The sequence below is a fragment of the Conger conger genome, chromosome 13 (assembly GCF_963514075.1).
Source record: "Conger conger chromosome 13, fConCon1.1, whole genome shotgun sequence".
Lineage (NCBI taxonomy): Eukaryota > Metazoa > Chordata > Actinopteri > Anguilliformes > Congridae > Conger > Conger conger.
The window spans coordinates 10,439,003-10,463,411 of record NC_083772.1 but is presented as its reverse complement, the minus strand read 5'-3'; the positions used below and the strand labels follow the sequence as shown (position 1 = coordinate 10,463,411).

At 38.1% G+C, this 24,409-nt stretch overlaps 6 protein-coding genes across 6 annotated transcripts; all 6 read left to right on the top strand.

Annotated features, from left to right (window-relative positions):
- Window positions 1–1,831: 1,831 nt before the first annotated feature.
- LOC133107302 (olfactory receptor 52D1-like) lies at window positions 1,832–2,824 on the top strand. Its single transcript, XM_061216293.1, has one exon. It carries the CDS (start codon window positions 1,832–1,834, stop codon window positions 2,822–2,824), a length of 993 nt encoding a protein of 330 aa, XP_061072277.1.
- A 2,515-nt stretch (window positions 2,825–5,339) lies between these two features.
- Window positions 5,340–6,332, top strand: LOC133107301 (putative gustatory receptor clone PTE01). The gene has a single exon (XM_061216292.1). It carries the CDS (start codon window positions 5,340–5,342, stop codon window positions 6,330–6,332), a length of 993 nt encoding a protein of 330 aa, XP_061072276.1.
- A 2,904-nt stretch (window positions 6,333–9,236) lies between these two features.
- LOC133108336 (olfactory receptor 52E4-like) lies at window positions 9,237–10,229 on the top strand. The gene has a single exon (XM_061217807.1). It carries the CDS (start codon window positions 9,237–9,239, stop codon window positions 10,227–10,229), a length of 993 nt encoding a protein of 330 aa, XP_061073791.1.
- A 2,850-nt stretch (window positions 10,230–13,079) lies between these two features.
- Window positions 13,080–14,072, top strand: LOC133108335 (olfactory receptor 52D1-like). Its single transcript, XM_061217806.1, has one exon. It carries the CDS (start codon window positions 13,080–13,082, stop codon window positions 14,070–14,072), a length of 993 nt encoding a protein of 330 aa, XP_061073790.1.
- A 4,598-nt stretch (window positions 14,073–18,670) lies between these two features.
- LOC133108333 (olfactory receptor 52K1-like) lies at window positions 18,671–19,663 on the top strand. Its single transcript, XM_061217805.1, has one exon. The coding sequence runs from the start codon at window positions 18,671–18,673 to the stop codon at window positions 19,661–19,663; it is 993 nt and encodes a 330-aa protein (XP_061073789.1).
- Window positions 19,664–22,559: 2,896 nt separating this feature from the next.
- Window positions 22,560–23,552, top strand: LOC133108331 (putative gustatory receptor clone PTE01). Its single transcript, XM_061217803.1, has one exon. It carries the CDS (start codon window positions 22,560–22,562, stop codon window positions 23,550–23,552), a length of 993 nt encoding a protein of 330 aa, XP_061073787.1.
- Window positions 23,553–24,409: the final 857 nt, after the last annotated feature.

Here is a 24,409-nt window from a genome sequence, read left to right as displayed (position 1 = left end):
ATGCAACTAAATATTAGTTCAGTAATTCAATGTAAAGTAAAATCTTTAACATTTTCTTCAGTTTATACAGTAATGTTTGAGTTTGAAGAGAAAAATGTTGACACTGCTATTTTTTTGAACAGATTAATGTTGATAAAATTTGTTATTGCTTTGATTTAGAATTGAATGTGTAATGTTTCCACTACATTTGAGAGATGGAACTATTAAAAAATAGTTGCACTTTATTCACGTTTTTTAAAACACAACTGTATATACTTGTTTTTGGACTAAGTAGACTAAATTGGCCCATTTTTAAGTATATATTTAGAGCCAAGAGATCAACAGACAATACCCAAATCTGAAAGCAAGAGAATAGTCGAAAAACACGCAAGTCAAAGTCAAAATCCAGGGACTCAGAAAAACGAAGGTACAAAAGGGCTGAGGCAAAAAATCAGTCGAGAAATTAAGCAAATAATCAAAACCAAATAAACAGATGGGCAACCAAAACAAGACGGCAAGGCAAACTCGGAAATCAAAACAAAGGGGTGTCGTAAGAATCTCAATAAATAGGCATACTTAAATCTTGGCACTGAATATGATCAACGTTCTGACAACGAGTACTGCGGAGACTGAGGTTTAAATACAGAAGGAAGGTGACAATCTAGGTGGGGAGAAAGGTGGGCAAAACAAATATACAACAGGTGGGAAACATATTAGGGTAATAATACAATAACAGGGGGAGACGACAACGCGGACTGGATGCACTTAAACACACATGTAAAACATACGTCTCCGGAATAGGGAGTAGACATTTGCATAGAGTGAAGACGTAGTGATAGTAAGAGACAGGTGCGAACACTTCGCTGAACCTAAGCAAGTAATCAGGGATAGCATAGTAAGGCGGAGTTACAGAACAGTGTGGAAAGCTAGGAGATTACGTTAATGAGTTAGTTACATGATTAAATCTAAACTACCCAATTAAAGTGACAGTTAGTTTGTTAGTTAGACAGACAGTAAGTATATTAATCGGATTAGTAGTGTACAATAGCAAAATTAGTAGTAGTGAGTAAGAATAGTGCTTCACAACATTTAACTATCGAGAGAAGACGGAAGTAAGGAATGCGAGGCTGTTTTAATGCGAAGCAATCAAATCTACCTGAATAGTGACACACAGACAGGGGAGTGATTGGGGCTCAGAAACATTCAGACATAGACATAACAGGAGATAACGAATGCAATAACTGTAATGGGCAACAATAACCAGATATGAATGATAATGAATAAATGACCAATAAATAACAAGAATAAACAATGCTAAACATAAAAACAGACTCAGAACATTACATTTACATAGCATTCCCGACAAGAGTAAACAGCTCTGGGTTGTGGATTGAGTGACGCAATAAACATCTGCATTAAAATTGCTGTCACAATCAAAGACCCAGTGGTCGTTTCAGGCACCAGCCAGCCAATAGGCTAGGAGAATAGCAAACTGTGAAGCCCATGTGGGACTATATTCCTATATATAGATGTGAACAAACTGATTCCTGCTTATTACATGGAGCTGAGCATTCTTAACCATCAGGTGAGGATGAAACCACTGTAATTAAATGAGACCGCTATTTCACTCAAATTGATCTTAAGCATGAATTTAATAGAAACAGTTATTTATTTGTTTATTATACGTATTTAGAAATAGTAATTTCAGAATTTTCATAGATATTTCTATCCATTTTCCCTTGAACAGGAGTGTGTATAATTCGTTTTCCTTTTTTTTTTCTTTTCCACCTAATTAGGAAATCAGCTGAATTCCTTTTCACAGGTGGTGAATCAGTGAGGGAGAAACAAGAGGATGAGAAACAGAACAATAGATGTTCTGGATGCTGTTTTCACCCTAGCCAGCTTTGACATGCTCCCGGAAAGCAAATATATCACTGCCTTCATCGGCATCATGATTTATAGTTTCACACTGCTGTGCAATCTGACCCTGCTGGTCGTCATTGCTGCTAACAGAAGCTTGCATGAGCCCATGTATTTGTTCCTCTTCAACTTATCCGTTAATGATCTGATAGGTATCAGTGGCATAGTTCCCAGAGTTATCTCAGACTTACTGTCTGATGACAGACACATCAGTTTCCCCGCATGTGTGATTCAGGCTCTCTGCATACACCTTTACGGTGGTGCCACCCTCCTCATTTTGTCTGTCATGGCTTTTGATCGGTATATTGCCATCTGCCACCCGTTAAGGTATCACAGTATCATGACAAAGAGCACAGTCAAAAAGCTCATTGCCTTTTCTTGGATGTTTGATTTCTTATTGGTGGGAGGCCTGTTTGGACTAACACTGCGTTTCCCTTTTTGTAAAACCGTTCTCACATATTTCTACTGCAACAATGTTTCCCTCCTCAGAATCACCTGTGCAACAGACACCACATTGAACAACATCTATGGTTTGTTCATCACAGCCATTTTGCATGGCATAGGCCTGTTTTCTGTGGTGTTTTCCTACACCTGGATTCTCTTCACATGCTTCAAAAACAAGGATTCTGACTCAAAGACCAAAGCTCTGCACACCTGCGCCACTCATTTGCTTGTTTTTCTGATCTACGAATTCTCAGGCATCATCATTGTTGTTGCCCATCGATTTCCTAACAGTCCACAGAACCTACTGAATTTTTTGCGCCTGTCCTTTGTTATATTTCCACCAAGTCTGAACCCCATTATCTATGGAGTGAAAACCAAAGAGATCAGAAGTAAATTAAAACAGGCCTTTGTCCACAGGAAAGTTGGCATCATAGGAAACACTGTTTCAGGGTTACAGAAGGCCAGGGAGACTGCCCAATGAACCTTTCACAGAGAATAAGCCATCCCTAAACAATGCCTCAAAAGTTCACAAGTCACTGTATGAATAAAAATGTTAGAAAAGTGAAAATATATAACTACACTCATTCTAAATATGAATGGCTTAAAATTCTTGAGCCAATTCAGGAAAAATGTGAAGTGTAAAATGTAACATCCATTTCAGTTAACGTAATTCTTACTTTGAAACCACATTTAGGTTTTTCTATTACATTCAGGCATTGCTTCTGAGTATCCTGAAAAAAATTGTATTTGTATTGCACTTATTGAAGCTCATCATGTTTTGTGTTTTATTATTTTTGAAGGCACTGTTTGAAAAAGGAGCTAAAAAAATATATAAGGGATATATTTGAGTCCCCTCATATCCTACTTTTGACAATGTACAGACTCAGGCTACGACAGGCCTGCAGGAGTTCCCTACCATTTTTGTTGGCAGCCCTGGTATAAAACCCCATGGTTATTTCTTTTAAGGATGTTCCAATCGTTGGAGGATTTTTGGGGGCTAATGTAGATGTCTTCCTCTGTGCTGGTGAAATCCGGTTCTGGTTCTTGAGTTCAGATCACATTTCCCTGAGCCTGGAAATTACTCACTTCTTTCTGCAGATTAGGGAACATTTCTTTGCAGAAATAAGGGGATTCTGAGGGAGGAATGTACACTGCACAGAGAAAGACATCTTTTGGTGTGGGCACAAGTTCTGTATATAGAATGAAGTTCTGATCTTTACCTGATTATTAGTCCCCATCAGTCTCTGCCTGGTACTTAATTTTTGTGAGGGTGCAATCATTTGTTTATAACCCAGAGGACAGTGAGTGACAGTATCTTCCTGACACCTTGTCTCTTGTAAAACAATCAATATCTGTAATATTTTCTTTGAATTCCAGGGCCTGGCTCTTTGAACCAAAACTGAAGAGCTCAGTCCCTGGATATTCCACACACTAATAATAAAAATAAATAAAAAATAAACAGATTTCATACTGTGGTCGTATAAACACTATGTTAATGATTACATTTCTTCAGAAAGAGACAAACAATACAGGAAATATATAATGTGTTAAGTTTGGGCTGAAGGGACATTGACCTTTTTAACTCGCAATATAACAATATAGGTTAACCAACAATATACATGTATTTCAAGAAGATGACAGTATTACTTGATACAAATAGAAATAAAAAGATTAAAAAAAAATGTTTTTATCCACTCAGCTTTGTACAAATGTACATGAGCAACTGTTTGATCTAACCCATGTACTCAGAGTCCTTTGGGCCTCCCAGGGCCTCAGCATATCTGTGTGGCTGTGCTGAGCAGAGGGGTCCTGGGGGTTAGTAAAGCCGGGGCTGGGCTGGTGGGCCTGGGGGCAGTAGTGTGCTTGGTTGGGGTGGTGCATACAGGTGGCTCTGTCTCTTTACTGCATACGTGAATTTCGTGCATTTCTCTGTTCTCTGTCCTGAGAGGTTGCCAGATATTCAACATCATGTTCAACACACATTCATACAACACTCAAATAAAAATAATTCTCTCACTTTTGGTGACTGTGGTCAACTTCGAAAGTAGCCTGAAAAACCGCACACCGCAACTATATCATTTTTGCCTGTGACTACATTTTCAAAATAGCCCAATTTGGCAGGACTAACAAGAACCTGGCAACCCTGGGCTATTTGAAAATGTCCCCAGTCAATAATCAAACTGAATTTAACATGCGAGTGTCGATTGTAAACTTAGTCATGAATCATCATCTGTGCTTAAATTGTGGCAATTATTTTATCAAATTAGATTGAGATGGCACAATTGGGATAATTGTTGGAGAAGGGGCTTTTCAAAGAGGCTATTATTACCTCTAGCTGAAGAGGACTGAAGTAAAATGTGATAAAAAAAGGAAAGACATATCGGTGGCCCAAATTATAAGGAATCGTGATGATTCCTTTTCTAATGTGGAAAAATCAGAGAAATACAGTCATGACATCTGCATGAGCAACCATACCACATTTACATAGCATTCCCGACAAGGGTAAACAGCTCTGGGTTGTGGATTGAGTCACACAATCAACATCTGCATTAAAATACAATCAAAGTCGGTCGTTTCAGGCACCAGCCAGCAATAGGCTAGGAGAATAGCAAACTGTGAAGCCCATGTGGGACTATACTCCTATATATGAATGTGAACAAACTGATTCCTGCTTATTACATGGAGCTGAGCATTCTTAACCATCAGGTGAGGATGAAACCACTGTCTTAAGTAAATGTAACTGCTATTTCTCTCAAATTGATCTTAAGCATGAATTTAATAGAAACAGTTATTTATTAGTTTATTATACGTATTTAAAAATAATAATTTCAGAATTTTCATAGATTTCCCACACTGTTGCTGGAAATATTTCTATCCATTTTCCCTTGAACAGGAGTGTGTATAATTCATTTCCCCTTTTTTCCTTTTCCACCTAATTAGGAAATCAGCTGAATTCCTTTTCACAGGTGGTGAATCAGTGAGGGAAAAACAAGAGGATGAGAAACAGAACAATAGATGTTCTGGATGCTGTTTTCACCCTAGCCAGCTTTGACATGCCCCCGGAAAGCAAATATATCACTGCCTTCATCGGCATCATGATTTACAGTTTCACACTGCTGTGCAATCTGACCCTGCTGGTCGTCATTGCTGCTAACAGAAGCTTGCATAAGCCCATGTATTTGTTCCTCTTCAACTTATCCGTTAATGATTTGATAGGTATCAGTGGCATAGTTCCCAGAGTTATCTCAGACTTAATGTCTGATGACAGACACATCAGTTTCCCTGCATGTGTGATTCAGGCTCTCTGCATACACCTTTACGGTGGTGCCACCCTCCTCATTTTGTCTGTCATGGCTTTTGATCGGTACATTGCCATCTGCCACCCGTTAAGGTATCACAGTATCATGACAAAGAGCACAGTCAAAAAGCTCATTGCCTTTTCTTGGATGTTGGATTTCTTATTGATGGGAGGCCTGTTTGGACTAACACTGCGTTTCCCTTTTTGTAAAACCGTTCTTGCAAATTTCTTCTGCAGCAATGTTTTCCTCCTCAGAATCACCTGTGCAACAGACACCAGATTGAACAACATCTATGGTTTGTTCATCACAGCCATTTTGAATGGCATAGGCCTGTTTTCTGTGGTGTTTTCCTACACCTGGATTCTTTTCACATGCTTCAAGAACAAGGATTCTGACTCAAAGAGAAAAGCTCTGCACACCTGCGCCACTCATTTGCTTGTTTTTCTGATCTACGCATTCTCAGGCATCATTGTTGTTGTTGCCAATCGATTTCCTAACAGTCCACAGAACCTACTGAATTTTTTGCGCATGTCCTTTGTTATATTTCCACCGAGTCTGAACCCCATTATCTATGGTGTGAAAACCAAAGAGATCAGAAGTAAATTGAAACAGGTCTTTGTCCACAGGACAGTTTCCATCATCGGAAACACTGTTTCAGGGTTACAGAAGGCCAGGAAAACTGCCCAATGAACCTTTCACAGAGAATAAGCCATCTCTAAACAATGCCTCAAAAGCTCACAAGTCACTGTATGAATAAAAATGTTAGAAAAGTGAAAATCTATAACTACACTCATTCTAAATATGAATGGCTTAAAATTCTTGAGCCAATTCAGGAAAAATGTGAAGTGTAAAATGCAAAATCCATTTCAGTTAACGTAATTCTTACTTTGAAACCACATTTTGGTGTTTCTATTACATTCAGCTATTGCTTCTGAATATCCTGAAAAAAACTGTATTTGTATTGCACTTATTGAAGCTCATCATGTTTTGTGTTTTATTATTTTTGAATCGCAAACAGGATCTGCAATTAACCCCTTATTCACTTTCCAATATTAATGTTGTTATTCTAGTTTACTAGTGACAACACACTCGTTGGCACTGCCTCAACAATACGTCATGTCCTAAGCCATAGGTATGTCTAGTTATAGCATCGCCGTTGTCACAGACATTACAGTAAATGTAAGTTTCCAAACGTAATAATAAAAGTCTAAATAAAATGTATGTCTTTCAGTATATCTTTCTGTCTCAGGCATGAACTTTCCACGAGAACAATATCTATTGATCAGACTGCACAGTGGAAGGAGGATGTTACGTAAACACTTAAGTCACTTACTTAATTCAGATGAAGGAGATGTTTTGGAGGGAAATACGCATCTTGCTCCATTTATTATGCATTACTAACTCTTCTGTGAAGCAAGGGGAAATGGCTGTCTGGTACCATCCATTTTCCACAGACATGTAATGCTCTAACACAAAGTCGAAGAAGGCACTGTTTGAAAAAGGAGATAAAAAAATATATAAGGGATATATTTGAGTCCTCTCATATCCTACTTTTGACAATGTACAGACTCAGGCTACGACAGGCCTGCAGGAGTTCCCTACCATGTTTGTTGGCAGGCCTGGTATAAAACCCCATGGTTATTTCTTTTAAGGATGTTCCAATCGTTGGAGGATTTTTGGGGGCTAATGTAGATGTCTCCCTTTGTGCAGGTGAAATCTGACAGGGTTCTGGTTCTTGAGTTCAGATCCAGAGTTCAGAGTTGGTGTGAGCACAAGTTCTGTATATAGAATTAAGTTCTGATCTTTACCTGATTATTAGTCTCCATCAGTCTCTGCCTGGTACTTAATTTTTGTGAGGGTGCAATCATTTCTTTATAAGCTGGAGGACAGTGAGTGACAGTATCTTCCCGACATCATGTCTCTTGTAAAACAATCAATATCTGTAATATTTTCTTTGAATTCCTGGGCCTGGCTCTTTGAACCAAAACTGAAGAGCTCAGTCCCTGGACATTCCACACACTAATAAAAAAATAAATAAACAGATTTCATACTGTGGTAATATGAACACTATGTTAATTATTACATTTCTTTAGAAAGAGACAAACAATATAGAAAATATATAATGTGTTCAATTTGGGCTGAAGGGACATTGACCTTTTTAACTCACAATATAACAATATAGGTTAACCAACAATATACATGGATTTCAAGAAGATGACAGGATTACTTGATACAAATAGAAACAAAATGATTTAAAAAATGTTTTTATCCACTCAGCTTTGTACAAATGTACATGAGCAGCGGTTTGATCTCACCCATGTACTCAGAGTCCTTTGGGCCTCCCAGGGCCTCAGTATATCTGCGTGGGCTGTGCTGAGCAGAGGGGTCCTGGGGGTGGGGGGGGTTAGTAAGGCCGGGGCTGGGCTGGTGGGCCTGGGGGCAGTAGTGTGCTTGGTTGGGGTGGTGCATACAGGTGGCTCTGTCTCTTTACTGCAGCCTACTCACTGTACGTGCATATCTCTGTTCTCTGTCCTGAGAGGTTGCCAGATTTTCAAACATCATGTTCAACACACATTCATACAACACTCAAATAAAAATAATTCTCTCACTTTTGGTGACCGTGGTCAACTTTGAAAGTAGCCTGAAAAACCGCACACCGCAACTATATAATTTTTCCCTGTGACTACATTTTCAAAACAGCCCAATTTGGCAGGACTAACAAGAACCTGGCAACCCTGGACTATTTGAAATTTGAAAATGTCCCCTGTCAATAATCAAACTGAATTTAACATGCAAGTGTCATTTGTAAGCTTAGCCATGAATCATCATCTGTGCTTAAATAGTGGCAATTATTTTATCAAATTAGATTGAGATGGCACAATTGGGATAATTGTTGGAGAAGGGGCTTTTCAAAGAGACTATTATGACCTCTAGCTGAAGAGGACTGAAGTAAAATGTGACAAAAAAAGGAGAGAAAAATCGGTGGCCCAAATTATAAGGAACTGCGATGATTCCTTTTCTAATGTGGAAAAATCTGAGAAATACGGTTGTGACATCTGCATAAGCAACCATACCACATTTACATAGCATTCCCGACAAGCGTAAACAGCTCTGGGTTGTGGATTGAGTGACACAATCAACATCTGCATTAAAATTGCTGTCACAATCAAAGACCCTGGGGTCGTTTCAGGCACCAGCCAGCAATAGGCTAGGAGAATAGCAAACTGTGAAGCCCATGTGGGACTATACTCTTATATATGAATGTGAACAAACTGATTCCTGCTTATTACATGGAGCTTAGCATTCTTAACCATCAGGTGAGGATGAAAATACTGTCTTAAGTAAATGTGACTGCTATTTCACTCAAATCTATCTTAAGTGTGAATTTAATAGAAACAGTATTAGTTTATTTAGTTAAAAAAATTATTTCATAATTTTCATAGATTTCCCACCGTTGCTGGAAATATTTCTATCATTTTTTGCTTGAACAGGAGTGCGTACAATTCGTTTTACTATTTTTTCCTTTTCCACCTAATTTGGAAATCAGCTGAATTCCTTTTCAAGCTGGTGAATCAGTGAGGGAAAAACAAGAGGATGAGTAACAGAACAATAGATGTTCTGGATGCTGTTTTCACCCTAGCCAGCTTTGACATGCCCCTGGAAAGCAAATATATCACTGCCTTCATCGGCATCATGATTTACAGTTTCACACTGCTGTGCAATCTGACCCTGCTGGTCGTCATTGCTGCTAACAGAAGCTTGCATGAGCCCATGTATTTGTTCCTCTTCAACTTATCCGTTAATGATCTGATAGGTATCAGTGGCATAGTTCCCAGAGTTATCTCAGACTTACTGTCTGATGACAGACACATCAGTTTCCCTGCATGTGTGATTCAGGCTCTCTGCATACACCTTTATGGTGGTGCCACCCTCCTCATTTTGTCTGTCATGGCTTTTGATCGGTACATTGCCATCTGCCACCCGTTAAGGTATCACAGTATCATGACAAAGAGCACAGTCAAAAAGCTCATTGCCTTTTCTTGGATGTTTGATTTCTTATTGGTGGGAGCCCTGTTTGGACTAACACTGCGTTTCCCTTTTTGTAAAACTGTTCTCGCAAATTTCTACTGCAGCAATGTTTTCCTCCTCAGAATCACCTGTGCAACAGACACCACATTGAACAACATCTATGGTTTGTTCATCACAGCCATTTTGAATGGCATAGGCCTGTTTTCTGTGGCGTATTCCTACACCTGGATTCTCTTCACATGCTTCAAAAACAAGGATTCTGACTCAAAGACCAAAGCTCTGCACACCTGCGCCACTCATTTGCTTGTTTTTCTGATCTACGAATTCTCAGGCATCATCATTGTTGTTGCCCATCGATTTCCTAACACTCCACAGAACCTACTGAATTTGTTGCGCATGTCCTTCGTTATATTTCCTCCGAGTCTGAACCCCATTATCTATGGTGTGAAAACCAAAGAGATCAGAAGTAAATTGAAACAGATCTTTGTCCACAGGACAGTTTCCATCATCGGAAACACTGTTTCAGGGTTACAGAAGGCTAGGAAAACTGCCCAATGAACCTTTCACAGAGAATAAGCCATCTCTAAACAATGCCTCAAAAGCTCACAAGTCACTGTATGAATAAAAATGTTAGAAAAGTGAAAATCTATAACTACACTCATTCTAAATATGAATGGCTTAAAATTCTTGAGCCAATTCAGGAAAAATGTGAAGTGTAAAATGCAAAATCCATTTCAGTTAACGTAATTCTTACTTTGAAACCACATTTTGGTGTTTCTGTTACATTCAGCTATTGCTTATGAATATCCTGAAAAAAACTGTATTTGTATTGCACTTATTGAAGCTCATCATGTTTTGTGTTTTATTATTTTTGAATCGCAAACAGGATCTGCAATTAACCCCTTATTCACTTTCCAATATTAATGTTGTTATTCTAGTTTACTCATGACAACACACTCGTTGGCACTGCCTCAACAATACGTCATGTCCTAAGCCATAGGAATGTCTAGTTAAAGCATCGCCGTTGTCACAGACATTACCGTAAATGTAAGTTTCCAAACGTAATAATAAAAGTCTAAATAAAATGTATGTCTTTCAGTATATCTTTCTGTCTCAGGCATGAACTTTCCATGAGAACAATATCTATTGATCAGACTGCACAGTGGAAGGAGGATGTTACGTAAACACTTAAGTCACCTACTTAATTCAGATGAAGGAGATGTTTTGGAGGGAAATATGTATCTTGCTCCAGTTATTATGTATTACTAACTCTTCTGTGAAGCAAGGGGAAATGGCTGTCTGGTACCATCCATTTTCCACAGACATGTAATGCTCTAACACAAGGTCGAAGAAGGCACTGTTTGAAAAAGGAGACTAAAAAATATATAAGGGATATATTTGGGTCCTCTCATATCCTACTTTTGACAATGTACAGACTCAGGCTATGACAGGCCTGCAGGAGTTCCCTACCATTTTTGTTGGCAGCCCTGGTATAAAACCCCATGGTTATTTCTTTTAAGGATGTTCCAATCGTTGGAGGATTTTTGGGGGCTAATGTAGATGTCTCCCTTTGTGCAGGTGAAATCTGACAGGGTTCTGGTTCTTGAGTTCAGATCCAGAGTTCAGAGTTGGTGTGAGCACAAGTTCTGTATATAGAATTAAGTTCTGATCTTTACCTGATTATTAGTCCCCATCAGTCTCTGCCTGGTACTTAATTTTTGTGAGGGTGCAATCATTTCTTTATAACCTGGAGGACAGTGAGTGACAGCATCTTCCCGACACCATGTCTCTTGTAAAACAATCAATATCTGTAATATTTTCTTTTAATTCCTGAGCCTGGCTCTTTGAACCAAATCTGAAGAGCTCAGTCCCTGGATATTCCACACACTAATAAAAAATAAAAAAATAAACAGATTTTATACTGTGGTAATATGAACACTATGTTAATGATTACATTTCTTTAGAAAGAGACAAACAATATAGAAAATATATAATGTGTTAAATTTGGGCTGAAGGGACATTGACCTTTTTAACTCACAATATAACAATATAGGTTAACCAACAATATACATGGATTTCAAGAAGATGACAGTATTACTTGATACAAATAGAAACAAAATGATTTAAAAAATGTTTTTATCCACTCAGCTTTGTACAAATGTACATGAGCAGCGGTTTGATCTCACCCATGTACTCAGAGTCCTTTGGGCCTCCTGGGGCCTCAGCATATCTGTGTGGCTGTGCTGAGCAGAGGGGTCTTGGGGGTGGGTGGGGGGGGTTAGTAAGGCCGGGGCTGGGCTGGTGGGCCTGGGGGCAGTAGTGTGCTTGGTTGGGGTGGTGCATACAGGTGGCTCTGTCTCTTTACTGCAGCCTACTCACTGTACGTGCATATCTCTGTTCTCTGTCCTGAGAGGTTGCCAGATTTTCAAACATCATGTTCAACACACAATCATACAACACTCAAATAAAAATAATTCTCTCACTTTTGGTGACCGTGGTCAACTTCAAAAGTAGCCTGAAAAACCGCACACCGCAACTATATAATTTTTCCCTGTGACTGCATTTTCAAAATAACCCAATTTGGCAGGACTAACAAGAACCTGGCAACCCTGGGCTATTTGAAATTTGAAAATGTCCCCAGTCAATAATCAAACTGAATTTAACATGCGAGTGTCGCTTGTAAACTTAGTCATGAATCATCATCTGTGCTTAAATAGTGGCAATTATTTTATCAAATTAGATTGAGATGGCACAATTGGGATAATTGCTGGAGAAGGGGCTTTTCAAAGAGGCTATTATGACCTCTAGCTGAAGAGGACTGAAGTAAAATGTGACAAAAAAAGGAGAGACAAATCGGTGGCCCAAATTATAAGGAATTGCGATGATTCCTTTTCTAATGTGGAAAAATCTGTGAAATACAGTCATGACATCTGCATAAGCAACCATACCACATTTACATAGCATTCCCGACAAGGGTAAACAGCTCTGGGTTGTGGATTGAGTGACGCAATCAATATCTGCATTAAAATGAAGTCCATGTGGGACTATACTCCTATATATAGATGTGAACAAACTGGTTCCTGCTTATTACATGGAGCTTAGCATTCTTAACCATCAGGTGAGGATGAAACCACTGTCTTAAGTAAATGTGACTGCTATTTCACTCAAATCTATCTTAAGTGTGAATTTAATAGAAACAGTTATTTATTAGTTTATTATATGTATTTTAAAAAAATTATTTCATAATTTTCATAGATTTCCCACACTGTTGCTGGAAATATTTCTATCCATTTTCCCTTGAACAGGAGTGTGTATAATTAATTTTCCTTTTTTTCCTTTTCCACCTAATTAGGAAATCAGCTGAATTCCTTTTCACAGGTGGTGAATCAGTGAGGGAAAAACAAGAGGATGAGTAACAGAACAATAGATGTTCTGGATGCTGTTTTCACCCTGGCCAGCTTTGACATGCCTCCGCAAAGTAAATATATCACCGCCTTCATCGGCATCATGATTTACAGTTTCACACTGCTGTGCAATCTAACCCTGCTGGTCGTCATTGCTGCTAACCGAAGCTTGCATGAGCCCATGTATTTGTTCCTCTTCAACTTATCCGTTAATGATCTGATAGGTATCAGTGGCATAGTTCCCAGAGTTATCTCAGACTTACTGTCTGATGACAGACACATCAGTTTCCCTGCATGTGTGATTCAGGCTCTCTGCATACACCTTTACGGTGGTGCCACCCTCCTCATTTTGTCTGTCATGGCTTTTGATCGGTACATTGCCATCTGCCACCCGTTAAGGTATCACAGTATCATGACAAAGAGCACAGTCAAAAAGCTCATTGCCTTTTCTTGGATGTTTGATTTCTTATTGGTGGGAGGCCTGTTTGGACTAACACTGCGTTTCCCTTTTTGTAAAACCGTTCTCACATATTTCTACTGCAACAATGTTTCCATCCTCAGAATCACCTGTGCAACAGACACCACATTGAACAACATCTATGGTTTGTTCATCACAGCCATTTTGAATGGCATAGGCCTGTTTTCTGTGGCGTATTCCTACACCTGGATTCTCTTCACATGCTTCAAAAACAAGGATTCTGACTCAAAGACCAAAGCTCTGCACACCTGCGCCACTCACTTGCTTGTTTTTCTGATCTATGAATTCTCAGGCATCATCATTATTGTTGCCCATCGATTTCCTAACAGTCCACAGAACCTACTGAATTTTTTGCGTATGTCCTTTGTTATATTTCCACCAAGTCTGAACCCCATTATCTATGGTGTGAAAACCAAAGAGATCAGAAGTAAATTGAAAAGGACCTTTGTCCGCAGGACAGTTGGCATCATAGGAAACACTGTTTCAGGGTTACAGAGGGCCAGAACAACTGCCCAATGAACCTTTTACTTGAAATGGATACATCACTGTATCATTTTTTTACTCGACCTTACTTAGAATAAATAACTTGGCTCATTCTAAATCTTAATAGCTCAATTCTTGAGGTAATTCAATGAAAGTGACTGAAAAAAGTGGTATTTTGTTTTAAAAAGTAGTTCTCACTTTGGAACCACATTTTGTTATTCTACCATATTCAGGTATTGCTTCTGAATATCCTGAAAGATGGTCTTATATAAACTGTATTTATATTGCACTTATTGACACTTGTCATGTTTTGTGTTTCATTCTTTTTGAATTAATCAGCAGTTGTCACAGACAGGTATTTATCTTGCTCCATTCCTTATGCATTACTAACTCATCTGTGAACCTAGGGGAAATAGTTGTCTGGCACCATCCCTTTTCCATGTAGTGCACTAAAACAAAGTCTCAGAAGGCATTGCAATTCTTTTAAAAAGAGATCTTCATCGATAGGTTTGAGATTTTGACACTAAATTAAGAAAAATAAAACTATTTACAGACAATACACTTCAAATATTTATTCTTGCTCTCATCTAATATCACAGTCTGTAAATAAATGTATGAACTGTAAAATGTATGGTGGTAGTTAAGTACAATAACTGCAGTAGTATTATTTGCTTCCTGTTCACAATATTAACTTTTGTACAGAATGTGAAAGTCAAATTGCGAGTTATCTTGGACAATTTTTTTCACATTTAAATTTGTGAATTGATGTAATTCCTTTTACTTAATTACATATTACTTTTTATTTTTTTTATCTCCATGTTATTAGTAAATCTTAATCAAGATCTAGTGTTCTATATTATTATCATCAAGAGAAACTACAACAATTTGCTGTAAGGTAATTTTTATGGGCAAAAGGAGAGCTAATATAGGAGTGATAGTAAAGCACTGGCATACAGTACTGTGCAAAAGTCTTAGGCACCTGTATAACATTCATAATAATTCAATGAAAGGTCCCAAATAAACATACTATACAGTTTACATAACATTTGAGTAATTTGACAGAATAGTTAAAAACTTATTCAAATCAGTATTTTTTGTGACCACCCTCCAGCGTTAAAACTGCTTCCCTTCTCTGAGATAGCCAACGCTGTCCTGCAGTTCTATAAGACGGGAGGGAGGTTGTTCCAAGCAGGTTGGAGAACTTGCCACAGTTCTTCTCCAGACTTTGGTCGGCTCCTTGCTGCTGATCTCAGACAGCCTTGATCAAGTTTTTATGTAAAAAGTAGTCAATTGCTTACAGTAATGTTACTTTTTAAATGAAATACAAAAATTTCACTGTAAAATTAAATCTTTTGGAAAATGAATATTTGGAAATCTCAAATGTGTTCTTTTATGCTAACACACACAAAAAAATAAACATAAATAATAAAGTCTAGGGTGCCTAAGACTTCTGCACAGTACTGTACTTTGCTTTCCTGTCCTTTTTGGCCTGGTGAGATTATTCCAAAATATAAACCATTTTTTTATTTTAATTTGGGCAGATCCAGACCACATAACACTGATTGCACAGTTCTAAATCAAGTCAGATTTATTTTCGGAAGCGCAGATTTTCTTTGCAATCTTCCTGAAATGCCCCCCTGGTTTTTTTTGTTTTTTGGGTTTTTTTTCACCCATTAAAATCAAAGAAATTTAGTACAAGTATTTCACTTTTCTAATTAAGAACAAGCAACATGGATTACACACAGGAAACAGTCTAACCTGCAATCAAGTTATTGCACATTTTGTTAAAAAAAACAGTGAGAAACCTACACAAACATACAAATCTTGAAGGACCGATTTAAAGCACCATTTGTCTATAGAAGAAAACTGGTCTATTGCTCAGTGCAGAGTGTGTGCAACATGGTAAATAATTTGACACCACAGAATTGTGCACCAGGCCGGCATTTCAGGAAGATCGCTAAGAAAATCTGCGCTTCCAAAAATAAATCTGACTTGATTTAGAACTGTGCAATCAGTGTTATGTGGTCTGGATCTGCCCAAATTAAAATAAAAAAATGGTTTATATTTTGGAATAATCTCACCAGGCCAAAAAGGACAGGAAATTAAATAAAGAACAAAAACATAATTTGCAGTGGTGAGTATCTGGGTAAATACTGTCCTCCAAAGTGCAGTAAAATTCTAGGCTGCAATGGTGTAGTAATTTGTCATGGTAAAGATGTATTTGTCTCTAATCAATTCAAACTTTTGTTCTGGAAGCCAAAAACTGTGTATTACTTATGTTTGATTAAACTGCATTTGCCTTTGTAAGACAGTTTTGGCCTATAGGCTACTGAACTATATTGGCCTATAATATTTAGAACATATGAAAGAGCCTAATCTCTCTTAGAATTGTAGTAACCAGCACCGACCACGTCTCAAATTGCAGACTTGTGGACTAGTTAGTGCTTGAATCAAATGAAGAAGTTAACACTCATCTGATTAAGTGCGATCTCTTGTGTAAGTTCTCTTGCACTTGGGAGGACCAAAAATAGTCTGCTTCAGAACACACTATCTGTTCCCAGTAGAGCTGCCAGCAAATAATTGGAATTAGAATCATATTTATTTAATCAAGTATAACGGAATGAGGTTTTCTAGTTAAAGACACAATGCAGCGGCTAATGAGGGCATAAAACGACATAAAGTATATTCGTAAAACAAATATGTTTTTCCACTATAACATAGGTAGCTAGCCAACTGTCACTTCAGATGTCAGTCGCTGCTGCTAGTCTAACGTTCACTGAATGGTTCTCTTACGGTCAGAAGAGTAGTGACGTTATAGTACAAGTACATTTAAAAATAATGGATTTTAACTTCTTACATTCAGAGTAGTTGACTAGGTGCACTTGTAAGTTAAGCTTATAAGAATATGACTGCACAAGTACACAAGTGTGTGATTTCAGACACAGCCCTGAGCTGGCACTTTCTTTGAACCGGCCTCTAGGTAATAGAATTCTACTTTACCGACATAAAAGCACGATAAAAATAGCATATTAAATTGTGTACCAGAGATTCTGTAGAAACCTTCCTTGGTGTGCCATCCCCCTTGGTGGCCAGGGAATGACATGAAGTCAAAATCGTGTTGTAAGCTAAATGTTTTCATAATATGGCAACAGAAAGTGAAATTAATTCAAAAATAAAATAATATTGTGAAATAAACCCCCCCTAAATTTAAGCAGGTAACAGGTGAACCAGTGTCTGGTTGTAGCCAGCCCCTTACAAAAAAACTGTATACTTAAGTATACTAGTTCACTTAGTTATATACTTGTACTTAGAAGACTAAATTGGCCCATTTCTGAGTATATTTGGTATACTTTAAAGTACACTTATTTAATGTTTGAATACTTCAAAGTTCCGATGTAGTACTTTTCTATAATCATTGAATTACATGTTGGAATACTTTCAAAACATTTTTAATACTTTTGAATATATTAATCAGGGAGAGGTGTTCAGTCCAAGCAAGTGAAAGTACAAAACACAATCCAGGAAAACAATACAAAAGAGCCAGACAGGGGTCAAAAACAAGAAATACAAAAACAGAACAGAATACAAACAGATAAAGGGACTGGAAAACAAACGCTAGAACTGAACAGACTCACAGGCATAACAGGAAACAGACATAGCAAACTAGAGATGCGAACTGAAAAGGACAGGCTTAAACACAATACTAACAAGCACACAATGAGAAACAGGTGAAACAAATGACCAGAGAAAGGTAGAGACACCTTTCAAAAAATATATACATATATATAAATGCCACTGAAAATGTCCCTGGCAGTCAATAATAAAACTGAATTTAACATGTAAGTGTCATTTGTAAGCTTAGCCATGAATCATCATCTGTGCTTAAATAGTGGCAATTATCTTATCAAATTAGACTGAGATGGCACAATTGCGATAATTGTTGGAGAAGGGGCTTTTCAAAGAGTTATTATGACCTCTAGCTGGCGGAGGCCTGAAGTAAAACATGACAAAACAAGGAGAGACAAATCGGTGGGCCAAGTTATAAGGAATCGCGATGATTCCTTTTCTAATGTGGAAAAAATCTGTGAAATACGGTCATGACATCTGCATAACCATACCACATTTACATAGCATTCCCGACAAGGGTAAACAGCTCTGGGTTGTGGATTGAGTGACACAATCAACATCTGCATTAAAATTGCAAGACCCTGTGGTCGTTTCAGCACCAGCCAGCAATAGGCTAGGAGAATAGCAAACAGTGAAGCCCATGTGGGACTATACTCCTATATATGAATGTGAACAAGCTGATTCCTGCTTATTACATGGAGCATTCATAACCATCAGGTGAGGATGAAACCACTGTCTTAAGTAAATGCGACTGCTATTTCACTCAAATTGATCTAAAGCATGAATTTAATAGAAACTGTTATTTATTCGTTTATTATACGTATTTAAAAATAATAATTTCATAATTTTCATAGATTTCCCACACTGTTGCTGGAAATATTTCTATCCATTTTCCCTTGAACAGGAGTGTGTATAATTAATTTCCCTTTTTTTCCTTTTCCACCTAATTAGGAAATCAGCTGAATTCCTTTTCACAGGTGGTGAATCAGTGAGGGAAAAACAAGAGGATGAGTAACAGAACAATAGATGTTCTGGATGCTGTTTTCACCCTAGCCAGCTTTGACATGCTCCCGGAAAGCAAATATATCACTGCCTTCATCGGCATCATGATTTATAGTTTCACACTGCTGTGCAATCTGACCCTGCTGGTCGTCATTGCTGCTAACAGAAGCTTGCATGAGCCCATGTATTTGTTCCTCTTCAACTTATCCGTTAATGATCTGATAGGTATCAGTGGCATAGTTCCCAGAGTTATCTCAGACTTACTGTCTGATGACAGACACATCAGTTTCCCTGCATGTGTGATTCAGGCTCTCTGCATACACCTTTATGGTGGTGCCACCCTCCTCATTTTGTCTGTCATGGCTTTTGATCGGTACATTGCCATCTGCCACCCGTTAAGGTATCACAGTATCATGACAAAGAGCACAGTCAAAAAGCTCATTGCCTTTTCTTGGATGTTTGATTTCTTATTGGTGGGAGGCCTGTTTGGACTAACACTGCGTTTCCCTTTTTGTAAAACTGTTCTCGCAAATTTCTACTGCAGCAATGTTTTCCTCCTCAGAATCACCTGTGCAACAGACACCACATTGAACAACATCTATGGTTTGTTCATCACAGCCATTTTGCATGGCATAGGCCTGTTTTCTGTGGTGTTTTCCTACACCTGGATTCTCTTCACATGCTTCAAAAACAAGGATTCTGACTCAAAGACCAAAGCTCTGCACACCTGCGCCACTCATTTGCTTGTTTTTCTGATCTACGAATTCTCAGGCATCATCATTGTTGTTGCCCATCGATTTCCTAACACTCCACAGAACCTACTGAATTTGTTGCGCATGTCCTTTGTTATATTTCCTCCGAGTCTGAACCCCATTATCTATGGTGTGAAAACCAAAGAGATCAGAAGTAAATTGAAACAGGTCTTTGTCCACAGGACAGTTTCCATCATTGGAAACACTGTTTCAGGGTTACAGAAGGCCAGGAAAACTGCCCAATGAACCTTTCACAGAGAATAAGCCATCTCTAAACAATGCCTCAAAAGCTCACAAGTCACTGTATGAATAAAAATGTTAGAAAAGTGAAAATCTATAACTACACTCATTCTAAATATGAATGGCTTAAAATTCTTGAGCCAATTCAGGAAAAATGTGAAGTGTAAAATGCAAAATCCATTTCAGTTAACGTAATTCTTACTTTGAAACCACATTTTGGTGTTTCTGTTACATTCAGCTATTGCTTCTGAATATCCTGAAAAAAACTGTATTTGTATTGCACTTATTGAAGCTCATCATGTTTTGTGTTTTATTATTTTTGAATCGCAAACAGGATCTGCAATTAACCCCTTATTCACTTTCCAATATTAATGTTGTTATTCTAGTTTACTCATGACAACACATTCGTTGGCACTGCCTCAACAATACGTCATGTCCTAAGCCGTAGGAATGTCTAGTTAAAGCATCGCCGTTGTCACAGACATTACCGTAAATGTAAGTTTCCAAACGTAATAATAAAAGTCTAAATAAAATGTATGTCTTTCAGTATATCTTTCTGTCTCAGGCATGAACTTTCCACGAGAACAATATCTATTGATCAGACTGCACAGTGGAAGGAGGATGTTACGTAAACACTTAAGTCACCTACTTAATTCAGATGAAGGAGATGTTTTGGAGGGAAATATGTATCTTGCTCCATTTATTATGTATTACTAACTCTTCTGTGAAGCAAGGGGAAATGGCTGTCTGGTACCATCCATTTTCCACAGACATGTAATGCTCTAACACAAGGTCGAAGAAGGCACTGTTTGAAAAAGGAGACTAAAAAATATATAAGGGATATATTTGGGTCCTCTCATATCCTACTTTTGACAATGTACAGACTCAGGCTATGACAGGCCTGCAGGAGTTCCCTACCATTTTTGTTGGCAGCCCTGGTATAAAACCCCATGGTTATTTCTTTTAAGGATGTTCCAATCGTTGGAGGATTTTGGGGGGCTAATGTAGATGTCTCCCTTTGTGCAGGTGAAATCTGACAGGGTTCTGGTTCTTGAGTTCAGATCCAGAGTTCAGAGTTGGTGTGAGCACAAGTTCTGTATATAGAATTAAGTTCTGATCTTTACCTGATTATTAGTCCCCATCAGTCTCTGCCTGGTACTTAATTTTTGTGAGGGTGCAATCATTTCTTTATAACCTGGAGGACAGTGAGTGACAGTATCTTCCCGACACCATGTCTCTTGTAAAACAATCAATATCTGTAATATTTTCTTTTAATTCCTGGGCCTGGCTCTTTGAACCAAATCTGAAGAGCTCAGTCCCTGGATATTCCACACACTAATAAAAAAAAAGATAAACAGATTTCATACTGTGGTAATATGAACACTATGTTAATGATTACATTTATTTAGAAAGAGACAAACAATATAGAAAATATATAATGTGTTAAATTTGGGCTGAAGGGACATTGACCTTTTTAACTCACAAGATAACAATATAGGTTAACCAACAATATACATGTATTTCAAGAAGATGACAGTATTACTTGATACAAATAGAAACAAAATGATTTAAAAAATGTTTTTATCCACTCAGCTTTGTACAAATGTACATGAGCAGCGGTTTGATCTCACCCATGTATCAGAGTCCTTTGGGCCTCCCAGGGCCTCAGTATATCTGCGTGGGCTGTGCTGAGCAGAGGGGTCCTGGGGGTTAGTAAGGCCGGGGCTGGGCTGGTGGGCCTGGGGGCAGTAGTGTGCTTGGTTGGGGTGGTGCATACAGGTGGCTCTGTCTCTTTACTGCAAACGTGCATTTCGTGCATTTCTCTGTTCTCTGTCCTGAGAGGTTGCCAGATATTCAACATCATGTTCAACACACAATTATACAACACTCAAATAAAAATAATTCTCTCACTTTTGGTGACCGTGGTCAACTTCGAAAGTAGCCTAAAAAACCGCACACCGCAACTATATCATTTTTGCCTGTGACTACATTTTCAAAACAGCCCAATTTGGCAGGACTAACAAGAACCTGGCAACCCTGGGCTATTTGAAAATGTCCCCAGTCAATAATCAAACTGAATTTAACATGCGAGTGTCGCTTGTAAACTTAGTCATGAATCATCATCTGTGCTTAAATAGTGGCAATTATTTTATCAAATTAGATTGAGATGGCACAATTGAGATAATTGTTGGAGAAAGGGCTTTTCAAAGAGGCTATTATGACCTCTAGCTGAAGAGGACTGAAGTAAAATGTGACAAAAAAAGGAAAGACATATCGGTGGCCCAAATGATAAGGAATCGTGATTATTCCTTTTCTAATGTGGAAAAATCTGAGAAATACAGTCATGACATCTGCATAAGCAACCATACCACATTTACATAGCATTCACGACAAGCGTAAACAGCTCTGGGTTGTGGATTGAGTGACACAATCAACATCTGCATTAAAATTGCTGTCACAATCAAAGACCCTGTGGTCGTTTCAGGCACCAGCCAGCAATAGGCTAGGAGGATAGCAAACAGTGAAGCCCATGTGGGACTATACTCCTATATATGGATGTGAACAAACTGTTTCCTGCTTATTACATGGAGCTTTAGCATTCATAACCATCAGGTGAGGATGAAACCACTGTCTTAATTAAATGTGACTGCTATTTCACTCAAATTGATCTTAAGCATGGATTTAATAGAAATAGTTATTTATTAGTTGATTATACGTATTTAAAAAAATAATTTCATAATTTTTATAGATTTCCCACACTGTTGCTGGAAATATTTCAATCCATTTTCCCTTGAACAGGAGTGTGTGTAAGTCGTTTTCCTTTTTTTCCTTTTTCACCTAATTAGGAAATCAGCTGAATTCCTTTTCACAGGTGGTGAATCAGTGAGGGAGAAACAAGAGGATGAGAAACAGAACAATAGATGTTCTGGATGCTGTTTTCACCCTGGCCAGCTTTGACATGCTCCCGGAAAGCAAATATATCACGGCCTTCATCGGCATCATGATTTACAGTTTCACACTGCTGTGCAATCTGACCCTGCTGGTCGCCATTGCTGCTAACAGAAGCTTGCATCAACCCATGTATTTGTTCCTCTTCAACTTATCCGTTAATGATCTGATAGGTATCAGTGGCATAGTTCCCAGAGTTATCTCAGACTTACTGTCTGATGACAGACACATCAGTTTCCCCGCATGTGTGATTCAGGCTCTCAGCATACACCTTTATGGTGGTGCCACCCTCCTCATTTTGTCTGTCATGGCTTTTGATCGGTATATTGCCATCTGCCACCCGTTAAGGTATCACAGTATCATGACAAAGAGCACAGTCAAAAAGCTCATTGCCTTATCTTGGATGTTTGATTTCTTATTGGTGGGAGCCCTGTTTGGACTAACACTGCGTTTCCCTTTTTGTAAAACTGTTCTCGCAAATTTCTACTGTGACAATGTTTCCCTCCTCAGAATCACCTGTGCAACAGACACCAGATTGAACAACATCTATGGTTTGTTCATCACAGCCATTTTGCATGGCATAGGCCTGTTTTCTGTGGTGTTTTCCTACACCTGGATTCTCTTCACATGCTTCAAAAACAAGGATTCTGACTCAAAGACCAAAGCTCTGCACACCTGCGCCACTCATTTGCTTGTTTTTCTGATCTATGAATTCTCAGGCATCATCATTGTTGTTGCCCTTCGATTTCCTAACACTCCACAGAACCTACTGAATTTGTTGCGCATGTCCTTTGTTATATTTCCACCGACTCTGAACCCCATTATCTATGGTGTGAAAACCAAAGAGATCAGAAGTAAATTGAAACAGGCCTTTGTCCACAGGACAGTTTCCATCATCGGAAACACTGTTTCAGGGTTACAGAAGGCCAGGACAACTGCCCAATGAACCTTTCACAGAGAATAAGCCATCTCTAAACAATGCCTGAAAAGCTCACAAGCCACTGTATGAATACAATCTTTTAAAAAGTGAAATTTTACTTAAAATAAATATTAATGGCTTATAATTATTGGGGCAATTCAGGAAAAATGTAAAGTGATATTAAACCATTTCAGATGAATATGTTCAAATAATTTTTTTTTCTACTGCATTCAGATTGTATTGCACTTGTTGAAGCTCATCATCTTTTGTGTTTTATTATTTTTGCAATTATCTGTAATTAACCTCTTAGTCACTTTATAATATTAATGCTTTTTTTCTAGTTTACTAGTGACAACGCACTTGTTGACAGTCTCAAAAATAATTAATATCCTAAGCCGCAGGTACATGTCTAGTTAAAGCATAGCAGTTGTCAGAGACATGACAGTAAATGTAAGTTTCCAAAAGTAATAATAAAAGTCTAAATAAAATGTATGTCTTTCAGTATATCTTTCTGTCTCAGGCATGAACTTTCCATGAGAACAATACCTATTGATTAGACTGCACGGTGGAAGGAGGATGTTATGTAAACACTTCAGTCACTTAAGTCAGATGAAGGAGATGTTTTGGAGGGAAATATGTATCTTGCTCCATTTATTATGCATTACTAACTCTTCTGTGAACCAAGGACAAATGGCTGTCTGGTACAATCCATTTTCCACTGACATATAATGCTCTAACACAAAGTTGAAGAAGGCATTGTTTGAAAAAGTAGATAAATATATGTCCATTAGTTTCAGATTTTGAGGATGAAACAAATTTTAAACTTTTAAAATAAATAATAAATATAATGCTTATATCTTGTGATAAACAACTGCAGTACGGCA

Excerpts from the sequence above, each read along its gene's own strand:
- LOC133107302 (XM_061216293.1), top strand. The coding sequence starts at position 1,832 with ATGAGAAACAGAACAATAGATGTTCTGGATGCTGTTTTCACCCTAGCC.
- LOC133107301 (XM_061216292.1), top strand. The coding sequence starts at position 5,340 with ATGAGAAACAGAACAATAGATGTTCTGGATGCTGTTTTCACCCTAGCC.
- LOC133108336 (XM_061217807.1), top strand. The coding sequence starts at position 9,237 with ATGAGTAACAGAACAATAGATGTTCTGGATGCTGTTTTCACCCTAGCC.
- LOC133108335 (XM_061217806.1), top strand. The coding sequence starts at position 13,080 with ATGAGTAACAGAACAATAGATGTTCTGGATGCTGTTTTCACCCTGGCC.
- LOC133108333 (XM_061217805.1), top strand. The coding sequence starts at position 18,671 with ATGAGTAACAGAACAATAGATGTTCTGGATGCTGTTTTCACCCTAGCC.
- LOC133108331 (XM_061217803.1), top strand. The coding sequence starts at position 22,560 with ATGAGAAACAGAACAATAGATGTTCTGGATGCTGTTTTCACCCTGGCC.